The following is a 25,294-nucleotide window of genomic DNA, read 5'->3' as shown; positions in this document are numbered from 1 at the left end:
GTCCGAACCTCATGCAACTGCTACCCCGCCCCCGAGTGTAGCCAGGCAAGGGGGCGTTTTGCCGGTAGAGTGATGCAGGGTCACACACTCCAGCTCAAACGCCGCGCGGAGATAAATCACATTCTGACAGTTATTTGAGTTAAATAGCACGAGAGCAGTAGTGTAACTTCTACCCGTCTCTTTGATAAACGTAAATTGTCACTACTACACATACATCATGCGCGAAGTTCTAAGCAGCGACCCTGCGTACCAAAGCCGCTCAGCTTGGGAGCGACTGGCGGAGGTAGTGGAAAGGCACCCTGACCATCTGGCACTGATCTGCGCGCATCAACGCCCTGGCCTCTATGGGCTTGGAGACCAAAGCCTCGAAAATCAAGGCCAATGGAGTTTTGGAGCGTTGTATGAAGGAATCATCCGCCTTTCTGCATCCTTGGAGTCGCTGGGTCTCTCGAATGATTGTCTGCTTTTTGTGATCCTTGGTAATAGTTTAGAGCATGTCCTCACTACCTGGGCTGGATACCGGCTTGGCTGCACCCACGTCTCCGTTCATCCAAATACTTTGTCCAACGCGGTCGAAGCACGTCATGTCGTCCAAACCGTCCTAGATAACCGCCCCAGCCCCAAGGCGGCCGTCTTTGTCCAGGATGAAGCGGCAGCGAAAGAGTTTGATCAACTATTTCCCCAGCTGGATGTGATCAGGATCATCATCAGAAATGACCAGCCAGCCCCCTCTTCTTGGATGAGTTTCGATCAGCTCATGAAACCAGGACAAACCCCATCAGGTCCATCAACATCACCCCCGTCGCGCGAAACCTCCATATTCTTCTCCAGCGGAACGACATCGCTGCCAAAGCCATGCGAAATGAACGTCCCTGCCTGGATCAGCTCTCTAGCCAGTGGGTCAACGCTGGGCTTAGTTCGCCCAGGGGACCGCCTGATGGTCGCTTGTTCCATGTAGCCACGTGCTTGGCTATATGGGCCAGATGTTTGCCCTCACACATGGGGCTACACTCGTCTACCCTTCCTATTTGGCCTTCGATCCACGTACAACGATAGAGACTCTCCGCGGTGTTCCCTGCAAGTACATAGTCATGGTATCAGCGCTGGTGCATGCCTTCATCAGTGCGGACCTCAGCTCGACTCCACTTCCTCCGATTGACACAGTCATTTTTTCCGGAATGACCCTGTCCACCGCCGTTGCCAAGGAGTTCCAGACGAGGGTGGGCACGAGAGCAATCGAGAATCTTTACGGCATGACGGAAGGGGCATTTTGCGCCACTGGTCCTGTGGAAGACATCGAGAGCATCTCGCGCGACGGGTTCCTGGCAGCCGGACGTCCCATGGCAGGTTCGAAACTCCGTCTTTGCGCTCCGAATAGCACGGAGCCTCTACCACCGGGTGTGGCGGGAGAGGTGCACTACAGTGGCTACCAGACTTCTCGAGGTTATATCGGCGTACAGAGTGACTCATTCTACATTGATGCGAACGGATGTCACTGGTACAAGACTGGCGATCAGGCTATTATATATGAAACAGACGGTCTCGTCTACCCTGTTGGTCGGTACAAAGACCTCATCATCCAGGGCGGCAAGAACATATCGCCCTCTGCAATTGAGGCGGTACTCAACCGAGACCCGGAAGTGCATCAGCTCAATCCCCAGGCCGTCCCTCTGCCTGATGCCGTGGCAGGCGAAGTTCCGGTCATTGTCGTAAATCGTGAAATCACACAGCCGAAGGTGCAACACATCATGCATCTGATCCTAACACAGATGGGTGCGGCGTATGTTCCTGATAAGGTTATCCCCATCCAAACGCTCGGGACTGCAAATTATCCTCGCACGACCTCGGGCAAGGTGCAAAAGGTCAAGCTCGCAGCCCTGGTGCGTCAGTATGCTGCCACTCAGTCCGATGCCCCGGTGCCGTCGGCACCTAGCAATCCCGGAGAGATACGCCAGCGTGTGACGCAGCTCTGGGCGGATGTCTTGGCAGCCACGACCGAGGAACTTGACGTGCAGGCCAGGCTTTCGGAACGCGTGGATAGTATCACCTTGATGCGCGTGCATTCCAGAGCGACCAAGCTCACCGGCAGACATGTCCCATTCGCGGCTTGGGCGAGCGCCAAAACCATTGCGGACCAAATCCTGCTTCTGGAGACCGCCGACGACCAGCAAGAAGAGTCATATCCCCTAGCTCACAGTGAGGGCTATGCTCGGGTTGGGGGACCTACATTGGAGGACATGGTGCACTTGCTGGGTGATGCTAGCCGACTCCCTGATACGCAGGTCTTGGTCCAACAAGCCATTGCGCCTTATCAGCTCACTTGGGATGACGTTGAAGACGTCTTCCCAGCCACTGACTTCCAACATATCATGCGTCAGGCTCACTTGATTGACTACTGGGAGTTCTTCGTCTGTATACACACCCGAGGGCATTCTGTTGCAGATCTGCGCAAGGCCCTAGAGGCTACGTTGCCTCTTCATCCCATGCTGCGATCATTTGTCGTGCAAGAGAATGAGAACCAGACTCTGCTGGTGTCTGTCCGCCCATCACTATCGATTTTGGATCGCTGCATTGTTGACTACGGCGAGGTCGCGACCTTGGACGACGTGCACCGTTTAGTAGTCAATTTTCCCCAGGAGCATCGGATCGCCTTGCCCGGACCTTTGTTTTGCGGATTGATGGTGTATGTAAAGGAGATAAAGAGTGCCGTCCTTGTTGCAGACTGTGAGTGCCTTCCCTCAAATCCGTCCGTGGTATCCGTGCTTATTTGTGTCTTTCCACAGTCTGCCATTCCGTCATGGACGCCACGTACCACGAAATCTTCGAAGATGATTTAGACCTCGCGCTGAGCGAACAACCACTCCGAGCGCATGCTTCGTACAAGGCCTGGAACGAGAGCTACTACCTGCTGCAGGACGCGCTGGCCAGCCGACCGGCTTTTGACTACCACCTTTCGCAGATGCAGCAAGTGCCAGATGGTCCAGTAGCACTATGGCCCACACCTAATCGCTCAATTGGCTCCTTGGCTAAACAACAGTCCCAAGGGTTGTACCTGCTCGAGTTCAAGCTACCAGCGTTGATGTCTCTGCACCAGCACCATCCGACCCTAATGACGTCGGTGGTGCTCAAGACGGCCCTTGCCCTGCTAACCATCTTCCATACCAAACACTCCGAGATGTTACTGCTCAACGTTGAAGCAGCACGGGGGCGCTTTCCCTTCCTTCCGTCCTCCTTTCCGCGTGAGGGCCCGCTGGACGGGGCCCGCGTTGCCGGACCTACGCTGACAGGCAACGTAGAGCGTATCACCTTTGATCCAAACGAGACAGTATTGCAATTGCTGTATCGCGCCCAAGCCCAGCAGGCTCTCATTACGCGTCATGCTAATGCACCGTGGAGGCGCATTCTCCAGGAATTGCCTCGTATGAGAGAGTTGTACCCTGCAGTAGCTGATCATCTAATTTTCAATTGGACGGGGACGACGACCTTCAAGGCAGATGACAAGAGACGCTTTCATGCGCATATTCAGCGACAGGAGATCTTCTTTCAGCCTACCTGTGGCTTGATGGTCGATGCTGGTGCTTCAGGGAAGGACGGTACTGATCTCTGTGTCTCCCTTACCGGCGCAGTGGCAAACAACTCGCCTGACTGGATTCGGAGCATTGCTCAGGGACTACAGGCGATTACGACGTGGCTGACGCAGCAAGAGAATTGGGAGAGACCGGTTAGATACTTTTCGGAGTGCCTTTAGAAAAGATGGTGGCGGTGTATGGGTTAATCACGCAAAAAGGGTTTTGCGAAGCGGGTCTAGATGCTCTGCTAGTCTCAAATAACAAGGCCATATGCTCTTGCGCTGATCACTCTTGTGAATAACAACATGCATTTTTAAAGTTTAATACTCGGTATGCATCTTACTATAGACAGTAGTAATGAATTTATCTTACTCAAATACTTGGAAGCCCTTTCTCCGCAGTCCATTGCGCCTGCAACGGATGGTGAGCCACGGCCTCCACCAGGCAAGGGAGATGATGGGCTTTCCTATGTATGCCTCCCTTAACGGTGTGCTTGCAACGATGTCGTGACCCCCTGAGCCCAGGTTCCTCCCTGGAAAGGCATGATAAGGATTTCGTCTACCATTTCGCCAGATTGGTAGGCAAGGTTAAATACCTGGCGGCCACCGGCATGATCCTTGACCTCAAAGAATCCCATTCCCATCTCATCAGCCATGACTGTCCCCAGCGATAACCCCACCGGCAACCAGGCGGCCCATCCGCGGCAAAGCACATGCTACAACAGCAAGTATCTGGCAGAATACTACGACTTGTGGATTGGAACATGGGACGATATCCAGTTGTATTCCCGTCTACTTTCGGAGATGGTAGCTCGCAGCTCTTCCAACAATCCAGTGAGGGTACTGGATGTTGGCACTGGCTCGGGACGAGTTATCCACGGCCTAGCCAGCGCCCAGCAGCAGCAGGGGACCAAAAGCCGGCCGGAAGTACACTTTCTGGGCCTGGACAACGAGCAACATATGCTGGATCGAGCCCGCCTCCTGACCAACCCAGCGCATGTCGATCAAATGACCTGGGTACTGGGTTCGGCAGAGGAACTGGGATCACTGCCCGCCTTGCAGCATTCCGACGGATCAGGAGGTCTCATCGACATGATAGTGTTTGCCTGTGGCAGCATCTGCCATCTCTATGAAGCCGACCAAGGCACCCGGTTCTTCGAGCAGATAGCCAAGGTCCTGAAGCCCACCACTGGGCGCGCTTATATCTCCGTGCTGGAAGCGCTCACCGACGGCGGAGAGCCGCTCGCCCGCGCCATGGAACCATCTGAGCCAATTGTCACGTCGAGCAAGGAATTCCCTGGCATCGTCTACCGGGAGACTTGGCCCGCCCATCAACTGATAGGGAAGGTGTGGCATACTACTCGGCATATTGTTGTCCTGGAGAGGTCGGCAGATGGACAGGAAATCATCGTGGAGGATAATTTGGATATTCGCAAGGTTGGAGTGTGGACTGAGGCCGACGTGAGGGCTCGTGCTTCTGCGGCTGGCTTGGAAGTAGTGGACATTCTGGACCATCAGAATGACTCTACCCACGGAGAGCGCATCTTCGTTCTAGGAACCCTTGCATAATGCTGGTGGCTGTGACCATAAGGTTTCTGCGTATCTGGTGAGAGGAGGAGACCCCTGCTCTTGGGTCAAGTCCAGGGAAAGGGGAATGCTGAGTAGCAAATAGTTTAGCGAGAATATCACCCCTCTACACTACTGAACGCAAAAATGTCCAACTTGGTAAAGAGAATACTGTCTTCCTCTGGCAAAGCAACCGATTCCAGCTGTAAGTTGGATATTTCCTTCTTCGTGCTTCTCGTTGCCTCCATTAGGTATTGAATACATGGCCTACTATTATAGGGCCTTCTCATTAGGTATACAGAGTGTATCTGGACAGAAGACCACCATACAGTAAAGCAACCATATATGATGCCTTGATCAGTAGTTTCATATAAGTAGACAAATTCACTTATGGTGTAGTTTCATGATGACGTGAAATAAAACAGTGTAATCGGCAATGAAAAAGATGTATAACCGAGGTCTATTCTGCGAGTATCCTGTTACTTATCTAAAGTTCCATTCTATAAAACTACTGTAACCTCTGTAATAATCAGAAGCCTATGGTTTTACGGCCACAAAAGAGCTCCCTGCCGTTATCTTCTCAGCCAGTATCCTCACTGGCTGGGAGCTGAGGAGCTCGAAGGAAGATAACGCGGCCCCCAGTTCTCGACTGACCCAGGTCTGCATCTCCGTAGCTTTCAGCGAATCCACTACAGTAATCAGCAGTTAGCACACACGACAACATTACTGTTCAGGAAAGAAAGTAGGAAACCAACCTCCTAAGGCAGACAACGGCAAATCGAGATCCACTGAATCAGTATTAGCACCCATAGCCCGAGCTAAATAGCCCTGTAAAGCCTGGCTAACGAGCGATACCGCCTCGTCTACCGACTCAGCTTTCTTGAGTAGAAGGCTCGTCTTGACTGGTCCGGCTGCAGTTTCGGCTTCCGGATTAGCAATCCGCGCACGGTGATCGAACTTGCGGTCGAATTGCCAGGGACTAGCGCCGTCCTCCCTTGGAAGAACATCTACCAACCCGGCAATGATTTGAGCAGGCAGCGGGGATTGCATCCGGCCCTGGACAAGGAAGCGAACAAGAGCCTTTACCTCCGCCTGCGAAATCTCCGTCCCCAGTACATGCCGATACCGCTGGCGACGCTGCTCAGCGGACTCGGCTACATCGGTCACACCGCTGGCGTCTTCGACCAGTCCCAGGTTTATGCTACAGCCAGCGAGGTTATGCTGGTGCCGCCACTCCATCAGAGCATCCATGAAGGCATTACCCGCGGCATAGTTGGCCTGGCCCATGTTGCCAATCACGCTGCTGATCGAGGAGAGAGTGATGAAAAAGTCCAGCGCCCGTGGGGCTTGGAACGCCTGATGCAAATTCCACGTGCCTTGGATCTTAGCACGGGTTGATTGTTGCCAGGAGTCCCAGTCCATCTGCTCGAACATGGCATCTTTCAGGACTGTAGCGCATTGAATGATGCCGCGGATGCGCCAGTCGTGGTGTGTGGCATGGGTTAGGAGGTTCTTCACATCGTCTGGAGAGGCAACGTCGCAGCGTATCACCTCCGCGCGGGTTCCACGGGCGCGGAGTGCTTCCAGAGCTGCTTGTTGACTTGGTTGTGCAGCTCCAGAGCGACTCAGAAACACAATATGATGGGCCCCGCTATCCACCAGAGCGCTGGCTAGAGAGAGGCCGATTGTGCCCAGCCCTCCGACCAGAAGGTAGGTGTTCTCACTGGGTAGTGGTATTGGCTCTGGTTGAAAAGGCACCACTGCCACGGGGCCTGGAGCCTGGAGATCAAGAATGACCCGGGTGCCAGAATTCCGCGCATGAGAGGAAGCCTCGGCCATCTGTGAGACTGGAAAGACAGGATAGGAAGCCACCTGCACGAGAGTCTTGTGTCCTGCTACGAGATCAACAGCTCGGTGAAAATTAGCTTGTACCAGGCGGGGAGTATCCCGAAGCATGCGGGCAAGGGAAAGTGGGGTGACAGTGCAGCCCTGCTCTATAATCTTCTGTGGTAGAGCGGAGAGTTGCAGGTCTCCACTCAGGTCAATATAGCGACCTCCAGATGCTAGACAAGACGCTGCTTGTCGGCTCACGGCACCCCCAAGGTTACAGATAGTAAGCTGAGCACCTCGACCGCTAGTTAACCGGTCGATAGTCGTTGGAAGTGACCGGTGGAGGGACATAATCTGGTCCTTTAGGACTGGGTACTGGGCGCGAAGCTCCTCCACGGCATTGTCCACGGCAACGAGCACCGTCATCCTTGCTGCCAAGGCACAGTGCACAGTGGCGCGGAGCGTCTGGTCAGCAGAGCCTACGATTAGAACGGAGCTGGCGAATTGGTGCATGCTGTTCGCAAGACCAGTATAGGCGGTAGAATAAGCAACTGGCATGGAGAGAGATTGTGCGGGCCCTTGCTGTGGAGGACAAGTCCAGACAGAGCTCTCGGGCAGACGAACCCGAGTGGAGATGGCGTGGCCAGGTATTACACACAGCACCGTTTCACCAACCGAAAATACCGAGATCAGAGATTGCCCGACATGGAAAACAGTACCCAGGGCCTCTGTTACTGGAACGCGAGCCTCAGTGGTCTTTCCTGTCGTAGAGGGAAGCGAGATAGCCTGGAGCTGAACTTCTACTTCATCATCCGCGATCGCAGTGGCGAGTCGATCGTCCATCTGCCATTGCGCTCCTTCAAGATCGGCTGACTTGCTGTGTAGACGCAATGGCCGGTGATCCTCCGTCAGCTCTGCTAGTATAGGCTTTGGGCCATGCACAGCTGCCTCCATCACTTCATCCAATGGGGAGGATGCAATAGCGCGTGGTATGTACAAGCGGCCATCGCGCAGTACGTACTCGTAATCCTGAGGTCGCGACCGCGACTGGCGGGTTAGCCGTACAAGACGTGCGATGCTACGTCCAAGTTGGCTAGGATTTGACGTGAAATCCTCCTCTATCAAAAGCTGGGGTAGTTCCAAGTGGGGATTCTCATTCCGCAGAGTTCGTAAAAGACCGGTTGTAGCACCGGTCGCCGCATAGGAAGCGTCTGTTGCCAAGGGTGCTGGCGACACCCAGAGCAAGTAGTTCGCCTGAACCAGGGCGCGCATACATTCCATATCCGCAGGAGTCCAGTGGAGCGTCCATGGTTGGTGCAGTTCCATCAGGGAAATGACCTGCTTCCCCTTCAACTTTGACACCTCATACGGGCTTACTCTTTCCACCTGTCCGCCCTGCTCCTGGATTAGAGGCACAAGTTCCTGCAACAGAGCATCGCAAATGTTGGCTGACTCGGGAGCCAAGACATAGAGGATGGGGCCTAGCATCGAAGAGGATTTGTTTCGACGGTGGATAAGGAGTGCGTCTGTCTGCGTGACAATTCCGCGTACCTCCCAATCGGCATGTCTCTCGAAATTTTTGAGGACCTCATTCCGAATACCCATTGGGGTGGCCGCAGCTATCCAGCTATCAGGCTGGGTGACCTTGTGGATATCATCCAAGAGGGGGAAATCCTGTCTACCATTCCACAGGTCGGGATGATCCAGCAGGATGGCGTCGTATGCTCCGTCGTCCGGCAATGACGATCCTACCTCAGCCAGGGTAAGTACGGGTAGTACCTGGCAGTTTGGCAGTAATTGCTGAACGCCCTGTGCCCGCGCAGCTGAATCCTCTGGACTTACATCTATCAAGATGACCGTCAGGGACTGCAGCCGGGGTCGGTATGTGCCAGTTGCGACGAAATTTTGGAGAAGAGGCACCAACTGATCAAACCGCCTCTCTGCTGCCACCACCAACATGTGTGCATCGCCATGGGTATGGCAGACGCTCTTAAGCCAGGATGAGAGGGTACCATCGCAATGCTCGGCCCAGGAGTCTACATGCTCGGCCCACACCAATGACGAGAACCGGCTCTGAGGAGTGTTCTCAGCTGCAGCAGATGAACGGGACTGCATTGGAACCCGACCAAGTCGAACGCCCTGCAGCACGAGACCAGGCTGTGACCAGGTGGGGTGGGACGCAACAACCTCTGATCGAGAGTTGCCTCCTTCGTCCCAATGCGTGTTTACATGAATAGCAAATTGCTCTCCAGTTGAGGGTGAAAAGCGGGTGGACATGTAGAGGCGGTCTACCGCAATGGGTATCTGAGCATTCTGGTTAGAGAGTGCCTCAGAACAGGAGAGTACCGCAGCCTGGAAAAGCGAATCTAAGGATGATGGATGAACGAAGTATGGCGATTCTTGCTCATTGGGCATGGTACTTTGGGTGTCTGTCACGCTCACCGAGGCGTAGAGGCGAGACTGCGTTGGGTGAAAGAAAAGCCTCTGTATTGTTCGGAAGGTTGGACCCATAGTCACACCTCCAGTGTCAGACAACCAGCTATAAACTGCCTCACCATCCACTGCCATATTTGCCGCGGCTTGAGTCTGTCGGGCCTGCTGGACCATCTGCGCCCAGTTCAGTGCGGTGGTGCTCTCCTCCAATTGCTCTTCCTCTCCCGCGTATTCAATGGTAAAGCTACCCTTTGCATGTTGAACCCAAGGCGAATTCTCCGGCCTAGAAAAGATGCCGAATTGGTACCAGCCAGCCACAGCATGAGGGGCGACTTGGAGTAGGATCTCAAGCCCGTTTTCCTCGGAACTAATAACCATGCCTCGGAAAAATTCCAAGTCATGAAACTCGATGCCGGCCAGGTTCGTAGAATCAGCCAATTGACGTGCAGCTTCAGCTACTATAGCCACCATACCGGCCGCAGGCAAGACAATAGAGCCAGCCACGACATGGTCAGCCAGCCATGGGTGCTCTGAGAGGCGTAGAAAGTTGCGCCATCGCGGCTCTATATTGTTCTGATAATCACATGCGACACCAAGCAGATCATGGCGAACCTGGTTGCGTTGGCGTAACTGAGTTGATTCATAAGGCTCATGCCAGTACCTGGACTGATGATTCCAGGCATAAGAGGGAAGGAGCGCCTGGCTCGACCGTGGCGTGTAGTCGCCTAGCAAGCTCCGATTAATCCGGTCAATCTCCAAGGAACATCCAATACTCCAAAGAACACCGGCTACCTGTAGAGATGTATGCAGTGCATGCTTCTTCCGCTGCACTAAGCTCAGGTAAGGTAAGGAAGTCAAGCCCGCATTGACTTCTTGAACTGTTTGAGTGAACGGTCCTTTGAGAGCCTCATGAGGGCCAATCTCGAGTATGGCACCCCATGGGACCCCCACTGGGCGCCGGCGTCGAGGACCAGACTCACTCATAGTGGCCAGCTGACCTACTGCTGTAGCAAATTCGACTGGACTGACGAGATTGCGTATCCAGTAATCAGGACCAAGTTCTTCGGGATGTTGAATACGCGTCTTCGTAACAGAGGAAAACATTGCTATTTTTCCTTGGTGTAAATTCACTGGCTTGATCGACGCAATTGAATCCCGATAGTCATCAGCTAAAGCGCGCATATAAGGGGAATGATACGCAGTATCAACACGCAACTTTCGCGCGAAAAGCCCCTTGGCCTGAAGGTATTCAGCTAGCTGATCAATCTGATTTTCATTACCCGATAGCGTCACACTTGACGGACTGTTAATGCAGGCAACAACTACATCCTCCAGAGATAAGGCATGTAGATACTCTCGGGCAGTCTCTGCGGGTAAGCCTGCTGCTAACATGCCTCCACTGGGCCCGTTCTCAACGATACTCTGTGAGAAGACACCACGGAAGTAGGTAACTTTGATAGCATCCTCGTGGGTAAGATATCCGGCCGCATACGCAGCTCCTGGAGTAACAGATCAGCACCTATGCATAATAGGAAGGCCAAACAGAACCTACCAACTTCGCCGCTAGAATGGCCCACTACTGCTTTTGGAACGACTGACCAGTCAGTGAGCAAGTCAATCAGTGCAATCTGCAGTGCGCAGCAGACTGGTTGACTGCGATCAGGGCGGTTGATACGGCTTGTATTTGCATGGGCACGAATCTCCTCAGCCAAATCCCATGGACATCCTAACCCTGTTAATACCTTTTGGCTGTAATGGATGCTAGCTGCAAATACGGGAAACGCGAGCAATTCGATTCCCATGCCAGCCCATTGTGCCCCTTGGCCAGTACAGACGAATGCCAACGAAGTTTGCTGTTCGCGCCGGGCGCGTTGGAAGTTTGGTAAACCTCGCCCCATTGCTTCCTGCAGACCAGAAATTGAGTCGGCAACTGCGAAACTGCGAAACCCGAACTTTGAGCGTCGGGTAGCCATGGTATGCGCCAGGTCAACCAATGGGGGATTTTCTGATGACGCCTCGAGTGTATGCGTCCATTTCTGAGCTGTCCGATCCAAACCAGCCTTGTCGTGTGTCGACACCACAACCAGTTGCGGGACACTAGTGGGCGATCGAGGTATCGTCTGAGGGATAGTGCCTAAATATTGAGTCAAGCTTTCAAGGATGGCGTGTGCGTTGGCACCACCGAATCCAAAGGAGTTGATGCTGGCGCGCTGAGGGAGATGGGATGGCCATGACTGGGTTATATCACTCAGACGCAGTCGCCATTTCTCCGTCTGGATTTTGGGATTCAGTGTCACAAAGCCTGCATTTGGTACCAAAGTTGCTTTCTCCAGACAGAGCACGACTTTGATAAGACTTGCCACTCCAGCTGCTCCTTCCGTGTGACCAATGTTACTTTTCACTGATCCAACATAGACGGGTTCATCAGTCGGTATACGCTCCTGTCCAAAGCTGGCGCCAATGGCCGATAATTCTGTAGGATCCTATCCAAAGTGGCGTGTCAATATCCGAGTATCGGGTTGCTTCACGGCATGAGCAATACCACTTACGCCAAGGGCAGTTCCCGTTCCATGTGCTTCAAAATATGCCGTTTCACGCATTGACAGCCCTACTTGCCGGTATGTAGCCTGGATGAGATCTGCCTGTGCTTCGGCGTTCGGCATGGTGATCCCTGGCGTTCGGCCGTCTTGGTTAGCCCCCGTGGCCCGCACTATGGCACGGATTACATCTCCGTCGGCCATTGCCTGGGATAAAGGCTTTAATAGGACAGCGCCGAGGCCTTCCCCACGGCCATATCCGTTGGCACGGCTATCAAATGAATGGCTGATCCCATCGGCGCTGAGCATGTGCATGTAGGATAGTCGTTGTGTAAAGTTGGGGTGTAATATTATGCTAGCACCACAAACCAGCGCCTAAAGCTCACGTCAATTCAGGGTTCCGGAGTCACCGGCGCTTTGCGTTGCTATGGACCACTTACCATGCGGCATTCGCCAGCACGCAACGCTTGAGTGGCAAGGTGCAGTGCTGTCAGACTGGAGGAGCACGCTGTATCCATCATTATACTGGGCCCCCGCAGGTCAAAGAACCACGATATGCGGTTCGCTAACATTGTCCTCCCGTTTCCTGTGGCTGAATTGTGCGGCATATCCATAATATCCCGGGTGGATAGTAACTCATAATCGTTTGTCATACAGCCACTGTAAACACCGGTGGAACTCCCGGGGAGTGATTCCATGGGGACGCCGGCTACGGATACCATTTGTCCCAATTAGCTTGGCTCGCTGCACCATACGACTCTAGTAAAGACTCCGGGCTTCTTACCGTTTTCGAAAGCTTCATATGCGACCTCAAGTAGTAAGCGTTGTGCCGGGTCCATGCCGGCGGCTTCCTTTGCTGTGATGGAGAAGAAAGGAGCGTCAAAGCGAGCCGGATCTTCCTCCAAAAAGAACCCGCTGTCATGGTTGATCTAAAAGACATGGTTTGATTCAGACTCAAAGACCTTCGTGCCGAAGATTGTTGGAGAGAGTAGAGTGGGGAGGAGGACGTACGGCACCTTTTCGTTCATGGCTCGGATGCTTCCACGCCGCGGCTTGGTATCGGCTAGCGGGCACAGGGCCATGTTCCTTTCGCCCATCTCGCAACATCTCCCAGAAGCCGTCTAACGAAGCCGCCTGGCCAGCAAAGCGGCATCCCAGGCCTATCACTGCAATGGGTTCCGGACATGATGATGTATTGTCCATAGTTGTAGGCCGTCAAGACGCCGGTGTCACCCTCAATGCACTAAGGTTGTCGCTTAATCAAGTAACTTCACGCTGATAGATTTTCCGTTATCCCTTATAGTGTTCGGCACATTTTTGGAATCACTTCCATCCTTTATACGTATATCGTATTTCTACCACAGCCCGCATAATATCCGGATTAGCCCGTTCCCAGCACTGCCACCGCCCGTTAAAGATCTTGGAGTTAGTTAGTCTTGTCGAACTTTCTGCTCCATGCTATGACGACAGCTATGCAAGGCTTGCAAAGCACGCAAGGGCACTGCTTGCTTCTGAGCTTCAAGGTAGAGGGCATCAGCGATCCTGGCTACGAGCTGGTCTGCTAGCTGATAGCTTGTTACCTTCCCACTCCAAGTCTCTGGCATGGGCATTACTGCGGGCTATGGTAGTTAGCAGACAGATCCATGAAGAAGGCTGTGTGCTATCTTGACATAGTCTTCGGAGAACGATCTGCGCCCTCGAATATTAGGACAGAGCCCACGCAGGTCTATGCAAGTGGCAGTAAAATACCATAGCAACAAAGATGTTCTCTGCTACTTTAATGTAGTGTGTACGCATGGCCGCTACATTCCTCTAGGATTGCTCGATTCCAGTTACTGCTCTCAATTGCTGTCTTATAACTTGCCGGCTGCAACAAAAATGGCATTTTCTCTATTACTGGTTCCAGACTCTGTTCTTAGGAATGGAGGGTACATAGTGATACGTATACAAGACACTGAGCCAATACAGAAACTCAATAGATACTGCAAGGAATGGCTTCGTGTGATACCTTTAATGCTGTCTTTCCAAGGGGTGGCTTATCCGGACCCTGCGAAATCCACCAAATAAGTGGGAGCTTTTGAATCCCGGAATCAGCTGCAGGTGGCAATTCTGTTTACGGCTTTGTTGCTGGACTCGATTGGTTGCCTCTGTACCGTCACCAGCAAAGTCAACAAGGCTAATAGAGCCTTAACGTGTACATACTCTTTTATTGGAAAAAGGACTGTGTCTCAGCCACTTTTAGGAGCAAGTGGACCTAGCACAGTTGGTGTAATGTACGAATAGGTGGTTCTTGTGCCGCTGCTAAGACTAGGCATTGGCACAAGCACAATGTTTGAAAAAAAAAAAATAAATAAATAAATAAATAACTGAATGAATAATAGAATCAAAAAAAGCCACGGCCATGAGTTATATTTACCATGCACTCGAGTGTTGTTATGTCCGCTTAAACCCCCTCTAAGGAGTTGGGAGTATCAGCGTTATAGATACTACGTAGCTGGTTTAACTAGCTCGATCGATCGATTCGATCTCCGGGGAAAGCCTCCTTGTGGCGTAGAAAAAGAGCCGATCATTCCCCGGCTGGTAGATTCGCGGACCTGCATATACAATAATGTCAGACGGGACAAGGTCTAGATCGATGTGGATCTTAAGCAGCATGCTTTCCGAAGGGCTTTCTAATTCACCGTGCATGTCGCACCCTATTATTGGTGCGCTTGACAGTGACACATTTTAACCTGTAAAGAAATAAATATTGCAAACCCACCACGTGAGCTCCTCATCCCGCAAACCCTCCCCTTCCCCCTTGCTTCAGTCTTGACCCGTTGCAGTTAGCCACATGGCAGTTGTCTGGGGAGATTTGGGGAGGTTTGGGGAGGTTTTCTAAGTTTTGAGTTGTGAAAAGAATACTTATAGAATGCCTGACAATTCATCTACCCTGTTGAGCTTGCATACCTAGGGTCCATACATATCCTTTGAAGTCCGTCAATGGAGCCGATGTTCTATCAGCAGGCTAATTAAGGTTATCTCGGCCAAGGATTCACCTCTACCCTTCCCTGTATCTCAATGTACAACACTGCAAGGAGCCAAGGGAGTAATACTCAGCACTCAGCAGGTTAGCCTTGATCCGTGAGGGTACTCTGGGTCCGGGCCGCATCTACCAGTGCCATGGATCATGACTTCCTTTGAAGCCGACGAATGTTGGCATTAAATCAAGATCCTTGGAATGTAGCTCAGCCCCCACGCTGCACCAATGCAAGTTTTGGGTAACAGCTGCGCATTGCATGCTTCAGCACATTATGGTGCATTATACATCGAAACGGTAACTCACGCTATCATTGTCACACCGCCCAATCTGCCCGCAATGCTCTCTGCAGGCCTGCCTGGCAAAGTTTTAAGACATACCGCTGGTTGGAAACGCCACAAGTTCAATTACCTCTTGCGTACTACGCCTTGGAAATGTGAGATAAGACATGGCTTTATCCGATGACGCCACCAAATCTATTTAATATAACTTCCTTGTTCTCGACACATTACTGTGTTGGCAACTGGCTCTGGGCAACTAGCCAATCTAACCCGGCCCTAAATTGCCTCAACTCCGACCCACTTCTCGGAATATCATGTCCGGCAGTATGGACAATGGTCTTACGACACCTGGGGTTGCAGAACTTCTCCACTAGCGAGGCACAATCGGACAATCCAGGGAGGTCATTATGGCCCCGCAGGTGCAATGTAGGGATTGAGAGGCGGCCCGGAAAATGGTCCGGGTGCAAGGCACAGGGGATTTCTTCGATAGACCGGTCTAGAAAGAAGCTGACTGGTTCACGAGTAATTGACAGGCCTGCCTTGACCACCTTGGCAAATTCTTCAAATGGTGCCTTGATAGATGCGGGCAATTGTGCAATTTGATCATCCTGCCCAGAACGGATCCGCTGCTGATCTTGCAGAGACAGGCCTCCCGTTATAGAGCGGCAGTAGTTGGGATCCGATGAGCAGGGAATGGTTGTCGAGCAGAAGATAGCAAACCGGAATGGGAGCGGCTTTTCCGGGTGGTTGGCGGTCTGTTCGAGGAGGAAGGAGGCAATGATCGAGGCCCCCTGACTGAATCCTAAGATACCGTCAAAGGGGCCCTCATCCTCAATCGCTTCGGCGATTAGAGAATGAGCATTCTCGATAGATGGTGCGCTAAACGTGCGTGACCAGCAGTAATATGGGGGAGTGAAGTTGGTTTCGATGCCTTCGAGCAAGTCAAACAATAGTGGTTAGATCTCCCTCATTCAATAGTGTCCTGTAGAAGGGAATGGCAAACCAGGTGCGGGCGGGCATTCAATCTCGCCGGACAGCATATGAAACTCCCAGCTGGGATCTGCTGAATGAAGCAGGCCCGACAACTGATATTGGAGGGCATCGGCGCTCGTACCATAGCCGTGTAGACAGAGAATGCGCATTTTGGCTGAGCGTTGGAAGCAGACTTGCAGTTTTCGAGTCCCTGGAATCAGAAATTCTACCCCTGATGTTATTTATATACCTGGCCTCGGCGTTATCAAAGCAGCGGTGTCATGGTTCGCAGTTAGTATACCAGAAACTATTACTCCCCATATCCAGTCCTGCAAGGGCTATCACAGTACCGACTTATTTTGATCAGGGAGCTCTTGATTAGACAGATCACCGGATGTGCATCTGCTGTAGTTATAGATTTCCCTGGTAAAGGGTGCGGCCAGATTTATCAATTATCAAATTCTACCAAGCATCTTACCGAACATCGCCCAAATAAAAAACTTGAGTATTGCTGTGTCTTAGTAAACAGGTTACTGCATTCAAGAATATGCATGCAAATCTTGCAAAGCCGGTCTAGATGCTGGACTTATCGAGTGAGATTACGACATGTTCCGGTATTTCTCCAGACAGTTTGTTAAAGATACAATAGATAGAGGATATCTTTGATCCCAGAGATTGCCATCATCTTTCAGCACAACTTAGCCATCCAGAGTCGGTGAATGAATATAACAGCTTATCTTAGAGGCCGCATCCAAAAATTGCCATTAAACATTTTACCAAATTTGTAGATTAGGAGAAGGTCACTCAAAGCCCTACAATTTACTCTGAAGAACTTCTCTACGCATCCCATGACACACAATGTGAAGTACAGAAGCACAATAGAGCACATCCACGAACAGACTAGAGTGATATATGCATGCATATCTTGTCATGAATCACACGTGCGAAAGTTCCAATTACCCGTGGTAGAGCTACAACATTCATTCGCTGTCGAGGTCGGTGAGGTCCAATTTGATGAAGAAAGCATGCCAGACATAGTGGACATGTTCACTTTCTGCCCAGGGCTAGTTGTCTTGGACCCATCGAATGAAACCATACAGTCCACACACCATACAACCTTGAATAATCCAAACCGCACCAGAGGCGAAGTATTCCGTAAAGTACACGGCAAAACTGCTATAATATGCTCAACGTATCTGTTCTATGAAGCTTTCGAAGTAGTGTTTTATACAATGGATGTCGACTTTCATTTCGTTTAACCCAATTCCCGCTTGAATATTATGCAGAGACAAACTGGGTCGATCGGGTACGAAAAGAGCTTTTCGACGAAAGATTGGCTACTGCCTTTCACAACATTCCCTTAAGCCTTAACGCAGTGTGCAAGCCCTCTTTGTACGAACTGTGTACATAGGCAGGCTGTGAACAATTAGTTATACAATTATTAGCGAGAGGTGTTGAACTTATCCCGGTGGACAAAAACGGGCAGACCCCGTTGTCATGGGCAGTACCTGGGAGCCGAGGGGTGCATACTGACCTTCTGCTAGGAAGCGACGGTACATTCGAATTTAGAGACCTCAATAGAAGCACTCCCGTATGATTGTCCGCTGTAATGAAGTGGTTCAATCTCTGCTGGAAAAGGGTGGAGATGCAAGTTTTCCAAATGTCAGCGACACAACTCAGCGGCCAATGTGGAGAGAAAGTGGCCATGGCACAACTGTCAAGCTTTTTACCGAGTCTGTTTCTCTTGGAATTCGTTAACGTGTTGTTTATGCAGCATACGGCCAAACAGTCGTCTTCCGTATAATCGTTGACAATCCTCGCAGTGCTGCCAAATTCTACCTCTCTTCCTCGGGCGTGACCGGCGGTCTATACGCCCATAGTATTAGATTGGGCCAATAAGACTATGGATCCTACTGGCTCCAATATTCCGACAATTCATTAATCTGGGATGTTGAGCTGCTGTGGAAAGTCGTGCCGTCCGATAAAATAGGACGAGTCAGGCTAAGCACTAACGCACAACGAGCGCTCCAATCTTGGCAGGGTTTACTTGGTCTCAAGTACCCTGATAGACAAGGCAAACGGACAACTTGAAGCTGTTTGCGAATGAGTATTATGAGGTATCGTACCTGGCTATGGATAGAAGCACCGATCACAACATGACATTATACCTTTGTGACAGGGGTTATGCTGGCGACCAACAACTTTCCAACTTGGACACTAGTAGAAGCCTGCAGCTATCGTAAGTCCTAGACTTCAGTGTAAAGGCCATCTTAAAGAGAAGGTAAATTGTAATTAGCTTATCAAGGCACCAGCGTTGACCCATGCCCTTCGATTTACTTCTAGATCTTCTCCGTCTAGCGGGAAAATGGAAGTACTTTAATCTGATTTTTTTTATCGCTCATGGCGTTCGACTATATGCCTCAGGTCCTGCCATAATCAATGCGACTGAGTATACCAACGCTATCGGCCGCTTTAGTCGGCGTAGAAATGTTGATCAGGAATGCAGCTAAGCGTATGATGAGAATGATTGCACTTTGTCTGAATCTCAATGGATGATAAGCTCTGCTGTCCAGGCCCCCCATTGACTAGGGGCACGAGAAAAACTACTCTTTCTCAGCACTGATCAATGTCCTGTCAGATAGTCTTCCCATTGCTTCTAGCCAGCCATTTAACTCTTGTGATGGAAACGCCTTTAAATCCTTACGGCTCTCCTCTCCCGCCCGCTTCCTCGGTCTATTTGGCTTGTTTGGGCGAAGGAACATCGAGGATGGATAGCCTTTGGAAAAAAAAAAAAAAAAAACAAAAAAAAATACTTACATCCGTGGGACTGCGCGCGGAAGAAGTACCTTCAACAGGCAGAGGATTTCAAACAGACTGCGGAATAGATCCCGAGAACGAAGTCAAAGGCCCCAAGCTACTTCTTCTCCACATTGGTCTCTGCCTCTGCATCTTCTTGGTCGGCATGGTAGGGATCCCTATATACTACGTTGCATACTTGAGTCTAACTGCTAAGCGAACGGGGCTTCAATCTGATTGCAACGGCAATTTCGGTCATTACTCCTGAAGTCCATTCTATCGGAGATGTGGGTTGGTATGAGAGCGAAATTTTTATTGCATTGTAAGTACCAACCGGGGAACTAAGCTGAGGCTCAGGAAGGCGACGACTTCATCTAACGCTCCTATATAGCTGGCCCAGCCAGCCAGTTGCCTAAAACCATGAGTTTGTTCTCCAAAAAGGTTGCATACTTGAGCTATGTCGCTCTGTTTGAGGTCGGGAGACTTATTTGTGCGCTCGCTCCATCATCACCAGTTCTCATTGTTAGAAGGGCTATTGCTGGCCTAGGAGCTTCTGGGATCATCCCTGGAGGGTTGGGTATTTTATCCAACGTGTTCCGACTTCATAAGCGCGGAGTTTGGACTGGAACCCCAATTGGACCCTTGCCATTGCAAGCATTGTCAGGCCCACACTTGGAGGAGCACTCACTCAGCATGTTAAATGGCGTTGGTGTTCCTACATTAATCTTCCTATAACCGAATTCTCCGCCGTCGTGGTACTGTTATTCTTCCACGTGCAACGGGCTCCCAGGGAAAGTATACCGTTGACGAAAAAGCTACAGAGCTTGGACGGAGTTGGCTTTTTCCTTTTTCTGGTTCTGTTAGCATGCTGCTGATAGCACCGCAATTTGGCGAAACCTCTCAGAAATACGCATGACGCTCGGCAAACACGATTGGATTATTCGCAAATGCCGGGGCAGTGACATGCGTATTTGTTAGATGGCAACTTCATATGCAGGAAGCAGCTCCGATTCCTCCCCGACTGTTCCCATCTAGCAGAAACACCGTCCTCATCTGTACTTCTGCTTTCTTTGCGAATGTAGACTTTCAGTGTATTATATACTGGCTTCCAATCTGGTTCCAGGCTGTTCTTGGGACCTCTCCAACCTCCAGTGGTGTCCGGTACTAGCCCATCGTCATATCGGATGTTCTTATCTCCATAATTGTGGCGGGACTGGTGAACAAAGTAGGAAAGTGGAATCCTTTTCTTATCCTCGTCATCGCAACGGTATCACTTGCTGGTGGGCTCTTGACAACTCTGCATCCTCCTATATTCGATGGTCATCGGATAGGGTTTCAGATTTCAGGTGGCATTGGGTACTTTCTAATTGTCACCATGGTCAGTCTCCATTGCATGTTGCCATTGATCATAGATGCTCATTTTTTCCACAAGCCCATCTCGGAGTACAGGCGTCCCATCTGCCAGACCTTGTTCCTTTGGACGCAACTACCCTCCTCTTCGCTATCTCCGCAAGCTGTGCCATCGTCCTGGCTATTGGGGAAGCGGTCTTTCAAACCCAGCTCAAGAAGGAGCTTGCTCACGTCGCTTGCTCTGCTGTTGTAAATGTAGCAATCTCCGCTGGGGCCTTGGGGTGGCGCTTCATCGTTTTCTCTGCAGAGATCTCTGTGGTCATTTCCGCGTACAACAGTGCTCTGACGGGGGTCTTTGTACGTTTGTTGAGGCCTTCTCCCATTTGATACTGACGAGCTAACTTTCGTTATCTAGTAATTGACAGCTGCGGCACCAGTCCCATCGTTTCTATTGGTTTGTTATATGCGGTGGACATCGACAAGAAATGCGAGAGAGAAGGGAAGTCAGAAGAGGAAAGTGCTTAACCCCATAAACGATTCTGTCCACCACCAGCACGTATACATTTTACTCCAGGCATGATGTTAGTTTGGAAGCAATATACTGCCAGATTACTTCTCAGCCAATGCTCCGACGAACGATAACGGCTCCTGAGATATGCTCTAGAGGTGACCTCGTAAGGCCTCCTGACACCATCTCAGATCCAACATCTTCCCTGTGATCAAGCTTAAGGAAGGTCTCATTTGAGGGGGCCATGAGTCGAGGAAGTAAGTTTATCGGCAGCCATCAACGGTTCTGTGAGCAAGCCGACTTTGCCACGTGTCATTGTGGTCTATGAGACAGCTACGGAGTATAAGCTGCAGTATTGTGCGTAGAGCGCTAACTGCCAATAATTGATATGTCAGACGGATACCGTGAAGCGCAGTCACTTCAGGTCATAAACATAATAGATCAACGTGCCAACCAACCCCCATCAACCACGATCGCCTCCCCGCTGACATAATTACTAGCCTGGCTAGCCAGAAACACCGCTACCCCTTTCATATCCTCCGGCTTTCCCCACCTGCCCACAGGGATCCGCGGTATAATAGAGTCACGGTAGGCCGCATATCGTGGCTCCGTCAGGGTATCAGCAGTCATATCAGTTTCGATGTACCTTAAAAGCCGAGTCAGTGTTCCTGAAAGGAGATCTGGTCAAGAACGCATATTTTATCACATACCCTGGGGCAATGGCATTGACATGAATCCCCCTTCCCGCCCATTCATTACTGAACGCACGGGTCAATTGCAGCAATCCCCCCTTGCTTCCCACGTACCCGGAAACGTTAATACCGCCCTGAAAGCTGGCCACGCTGGCCACGTTGATAATTTTACCGCGCTGCCCCTGCGAAATCCAGTGACGGGCAATATCGCGACAGAGAATAAATGGAGCTGTCAGGTTGGTTTGCATTATCGCTTCATAGTGGTGTGTAGCATAATCCTCTGCTGGACTGCGGTGTTGGATTGCAGCGCAGTTGACGAGGATGTCGATAGAATGAGTGGCGACGACTCGGCTAATCAGTCCTTCAACTTGTTCCCTGTCGGCAAGGTCACATTGGACCACCTCACAACGCCTACCGAGCCGTTCGACGGCTGGTTGAGTGTCCGAGACGTTTGTCGAGCGCTGGACTAGGATAAGGTCTGCGCCGTGCTCAGCTAGCCCGAGAGCAATGGCTTGGCCGATGCCCCGGGTGCCGCCGGTGATTAGAGCAGTCTTGCCGGACAAGGAAAACAGGGACATCGCTGTGCTTGGTGTAGAGTGGGCAGATTCTGCCAAATATTACACTACCGGACAAGGGGGGAGGGGTATATAAGACGAATATTCCATTATGTAAGTCCTCCAGTTGTACACCGTACTACTCACAATGGGTGGGGTCTCTACTGCTTGGATGGTAGCACAGACATACTGACTAGCCCCTCCTATGCAAGCAGTGTTTGTGAGGTTTTGGGACCATCAGATAACGTTCCTGGGGAATCCCGTCGCCCATCCCTTTTGGGCAGGCAGCCAGCCATACTCTGGTGTCACAGCGCGCAATGTGCCTTTTAGAAGCCTATCCTTCTCGGGGAAGCCAACCCTAATTTTCATCAAGCGTTTCCTTCGAATTATAGGAATAGATTCCAAAGGTATGAGTGCGACTTAACTCAGCGATTAATTGAGCTTCTGGAAACATTAGGATTGGTGTGGAATTTGAAGTCTACTAGCAGTCACGAAATCCTGCGCGAGCAAGGTTTTCACAAGATCTCCCAACATCATGAGGATCCTAAACGGGCGCACTTAAATCGTATATACTGGGTTGAGTTCATGCATAAGGCCAAAGACGACTGTTTTCTCGTCTGCATAGATGGCATTGTGTACGATGTCTCGAAGTTTACTCATAAGCATCCCGGGGACCCTGATATCATTAGAGGTTTATTGGCTTAAATCTGTCGCTTGCGTTTCATGGGGGCCACCATGCTCATTCTCCGCATGCGGAATCTCGTCTTGCCTCGATGCAAGTTGCTTCAATCAAAGATCTCCAGGACTCGGTTGATGAGTAACTATCTCAGTTGCTCATGCATATTTATTCCTTGAAGGAAGCTTTCTCGTGCGATATCACCTTCGATGAATGGCTGATCTCTAAGTATATACCTCTCTTTACTATCTCCCTCTTTCCATGAAGAGCTGCTTGGAATTAAATTCGTATAGCACATATAACTCGCTTCTCCAGTCTCCATAAATCTACATTAGTTACCATGTATAAATTACCTTCAACCCGATAATGGAATCTTGGGTGACATTTTTGGGTTCGATTCAAAAATGAAGAAATAATACTTGCTATGTAGTTGTACTGGCAGGAAATATATTCGTCGTACACGACACGTGAAATTTGAAGCATCACGCTTTGCTGGGAGAGATGAATTGAGTCCATACAATAAATTCATCGATATAATGCGCATTGCTAATATAACTTACAAGAAGATAGACAAATTACACCATGACTAGCTAGTCAATTCAGGCTTAAGCAGTTATAGTAAGGGTGCTGCTTCACCATGCCCTCGGCTTGAGCAGACGTAGCTGTTAATTGTGGGATAGAACGAAACCGGTGGAATACCGATGACCAGGGGTTAAAACGGCGATCCTGAGTCAAGTGAAGCATATGCTATCATCAACTGTATATATCCATAGATCTACCAAATAGATCAAATATAATGTGTGGACACTTATCTCTCCGTCGCCTGGCTGGCTAGACGCGATATCTCGGTTTTGGTCCAGCGGTCAGCGCGTCGACGGATAATATATGATGACTACTCCGAGCGGAATAGATGTGTTCCAACACCTGTCAGTCATACAGGAAACTTCTTATGGCTATACTGAACCCCGGACGGTTTGGCGGCATACTAATGCTATGCTCTACGGAGTGCAAATATATATGCTTCCCCAATGGACGACACAGTGGTGAGATTTCATGGTGGTCACATCGATTACATGATATTTATTACGGTACAAATATATAGATTATTCTCTTTTCTCTTCTCAGCTTCCTTTCCCGACCTGTTCTTTCCCATCGCCAAAATAGTACACCTTGGTGGATTGGTTAAAATTGGTTGCCAAGAGGAAGCTATGTGTCCTTCACGACACTCAGATGTCATGACATTTGTCGATATACGACTTGAAGTGTTCCGGGAAGTCATCCTTCCACAACTGATCGCTGTTCAGGTATTCGTCGACTTTCTGGCACCTGTCATTCGTAATGTAGGGAAGCAATCCGGGCACCCCTTTCAAGACGGCAGTTCTTGCGTTGCTGTTAACGCAGTCCAAGAAAGGTTGTACCTTGTCTTCATCGTCACAAAGGTTCAGACCATCGGATTCTTTCTGGCACTTGGACACGACCGTGGTGTATAGGTCATCAATAGCTTTGACAAATGCTTTCTGTGCTGCCTCATCGTTGATTCCAGTGTATCCGATACCATCCTCCATCAATTCGTTGAGGATTTCTTCCTTCACATCGCTGTTCCACTGGTCGATGTTTGGTGAGCACCCGGCTGGGCAGGCGTTCAGTTGAACATTTTGGATGAAGTGACCGGGGATTTTGCTAATAGAGTCGACGGCATCGAAGCAAGACGTCACGAGGGCGAGGGTGGGAGAAACACTAAGGCAAGCAACAGTTGCGATGTTCACGGCGTTGTTGAACTTCATGGTGACCGACTTCAAGAAAATTGCTGTGGCTGTGACAGTGATGTAGATTTCCCAAGCTTGGAAGATGTACCACACTCAGGCACCGCGTGGATCCCATGGTTTTAAGAGGATCTTGGACGGGTAACATTCCTCCCATCATTCCCCATAACCCAGACACAAAGGGTGACTAAAGTTGTGACCCTGTCAATCTCCTCAAGGAGGACATTCCGACTCTAAATTATCGGTATCTTGGCTTGTGTTAGAGCAGATAAATCAATAATTGTGGTGAAATTGCGGGGTCTAGTGTCGAGCGGCTGGGTGTAGAAGACATTCATGTCTTAAGACAGCGTATGTCCCAAAGCTTATTAGTCCGAACCGACATCTTACTCAACGATTCAGCCGAATTATGATGCTTCGCTTGGGTCTCTAGCAGAGCACTCTTTGGTATGGCACGGTCCGGTTTCCGTCCCGTCAGGGAAAGCTCGCGCTTTCTCCTTTCCTTGTAGATCATAGCCACAATAGTCCCCCATAAGCATATACGTGTTTCTGCACTGCTTTTTCTATGGTCATTTAATCACATATCCAGTGCTGTCTATAATTTCCTTTGGTATACAATTATCAACTGAGATCAGTTGAAAAGATTTCGGCCTGCTGCGTTGCCTCGAGTGTTCACCGCTTTGAGCTCCCCAACAGGCTTTTGTGTTCGGCCACTTTTTTTTGGAAAAAAAAGTCACTCGATTTCCCGTTTA

The 25,294-nt window shown here is 50.5% G+C and overlaps 8 protein-coding genes across 8 annotated transcripts; 4 read left to right on the top strand and 4 right to left on the bottom strand.

Moving 5' to 3' along the window:
- Positions 1 to 217: 217 nt before the first annotated feature.
- Positions 218 to 3,748, top strand: An12g02750 (uncharacterized protein; the record flags this gene model as incomplete). The annotated part of the gene is made up of 3 exons (XM_059750760.1): positions 218 to 940; positions 984 to 2,724; positions 2,784 to 3,748. 3 exons carry the CDS (start codon positions 218 to 220, stop codon positions 3,746 to 3,748), a joined length of 3,429 nt encoding a protein of 1,142 aa, XP_059601824.1.
- A 474-nt stretch (positions 3,749 to 4,222) lies between these two features.
- An12g02740 (uncharacterized protein) lies at positions 4,223 to 5,137 on the top strand (the record flags this gene model as incomplete). Its single annotated transcript, XM_001395316.1, has 1 exon — positions 4,223 to 5,137. The coding sequence occupies one exon, from the start codon at positions 4,223 to 4,225 to the stop codon at positions 5,135 to 5,137; it is 915 nt and encodes a 304-aa protein (XP_001395353.1).
- Positions 5,138 to 5,671: 534 nt separating this feature from the next.
- Positions 5,672 to 13,137, bottom strand: An12g02730 (uncharacterized protein; the record flags this gene model as incomplete). Its single annotated transcript, XM_001395315.1, has 7 exons — positions 5,672 to 5,823; positions 5,890 to 10,896; positions 10,950 to 11,880; positions 11,947 to 12,309; positions 12,375 to 12,643; positions 12,719 to 12,863; positions 12,946 to 13,137. The coding sequence occupies 7 exons, from the start codon at positions 13,135 to 13,137 to the stop codon at positions 5,672 to 5,674; spliced, it is 7,059 nt and encodes a 2,352-aa protein (XP_001395352.1).
- A 2,324-nt stretch (positions 13,138 to 15,461) lies between these two features.
- On the bottom strand, positions 15,462 to 16,376 carry An12g02720 (uncharacterized protein; the record flags this gene model as incomplete). The annotated part of the gene is made up of 2 exons (XM_001395314.1): positions 15,462 to 16,165; positions 16,238 to 16,376. 2 exons carry the CDS (start codon positions 16,374 to 16,376, stop codon positions 15,462 to 15,464), a joined length of 843 nt encoding a protein of 280 aa, XP_001395351.1.
- Positions 16,377 to 18,527: 2,151 nt separating this feature from the next.
- Positions 18,528 to 21,225, top strand: An12g02710 (uncharacterized protein; the record flags this gene model as incomplete). Its single annotated transcript, XM_059750759.1, has 9 exons — positions 18,528 to 18,655; positions 19,220 to 19,324; positions 19,407 to 19,574; positions 19,667 to 19,757; positions 20,000 to 20,163; positions 20,232 to 20,681; positions 20,778 to 20,855; positions 20,927 to 21,026; positions 21,115 to 21,225. 9 exons carry the CDS (start codon positions 18,528 to 18,530, stop codon positions 21,223 to 21,225), a joined length of 1,395 nt encoding a protein of 464 aa, XP_059601823.1.
- Positions 21,226 to 21,301: 76 nt separating this feature from the next.
- Positions 21,302 to 22,130, bottom strand: An12g02700 (uncharacterized protein; the record flags this gene model as incomplete). Its single annotated transcript, XM_001395312.3, has 2 exons — positions 21,302 to 21,506; positions 21,571 to 22,130. 2 exons carry the CDS (start codon positions 22,128 to 22,130, stop codon positions 21,302 to 21,304), a joined length of 765 nt encoding a protein of 254 aa, XP_001395349.3.
- Positions 22,131 to 22,254: 124 nt separating this feature from the next.
- Positions 22,255 to 22,811, top strand: An12g02690 (uncharacterized protein; the record flags this gene model as incomplete). The annotated part of the gene is made up of 3 exons (XM_059750758.1): positions 22,255 to 22,258; positions 22,304 to 22,513; positions 22,564 to 22,811. 3 exons carry the CDS (start codon positions 22,255 to 22,257, stop codon positions 22,809 to 22,811), a joined length of 462 nt encoding a protein of 153 aa, XP_059601822.1.
- Positions 22,812 to 24,008: 1,197 nt separating this feature from the next.
- Positions 24,009 to 24,566, bottom strand: An12g02680 (uncharacterized protein; the record flags this gene model as incomplete). Its single annotated transcript, XM_001395310.1, has 1 exon — positions 24,009 to 24,566. One exon carries the CDS (start codon positions 24,564 to 24,566, stop codon positions 24,009 to 24,011), a length of 558 nt encoding a protein of 185 aa, XP_001395347.1.
- Positions 24,567 to 25,294: the final 728 nt, after the last annotated feature.

The sequence above is a fragment of the Aspergillus niger genome, assembly GCF_000002855.4.
Source record: "Aspergillus niger supercontig An12".
NCBI lineage: Eukaryota > Fungi > Ascomycota > Eurotiomycetes > Eurotiales > Aspergillaceae > Aspergillus > Aspergillus niger.
Note: the sequence above shows the minus strand (reverse complement) of the source record. Positions and strands in the feature narration are given on the sequence as shown.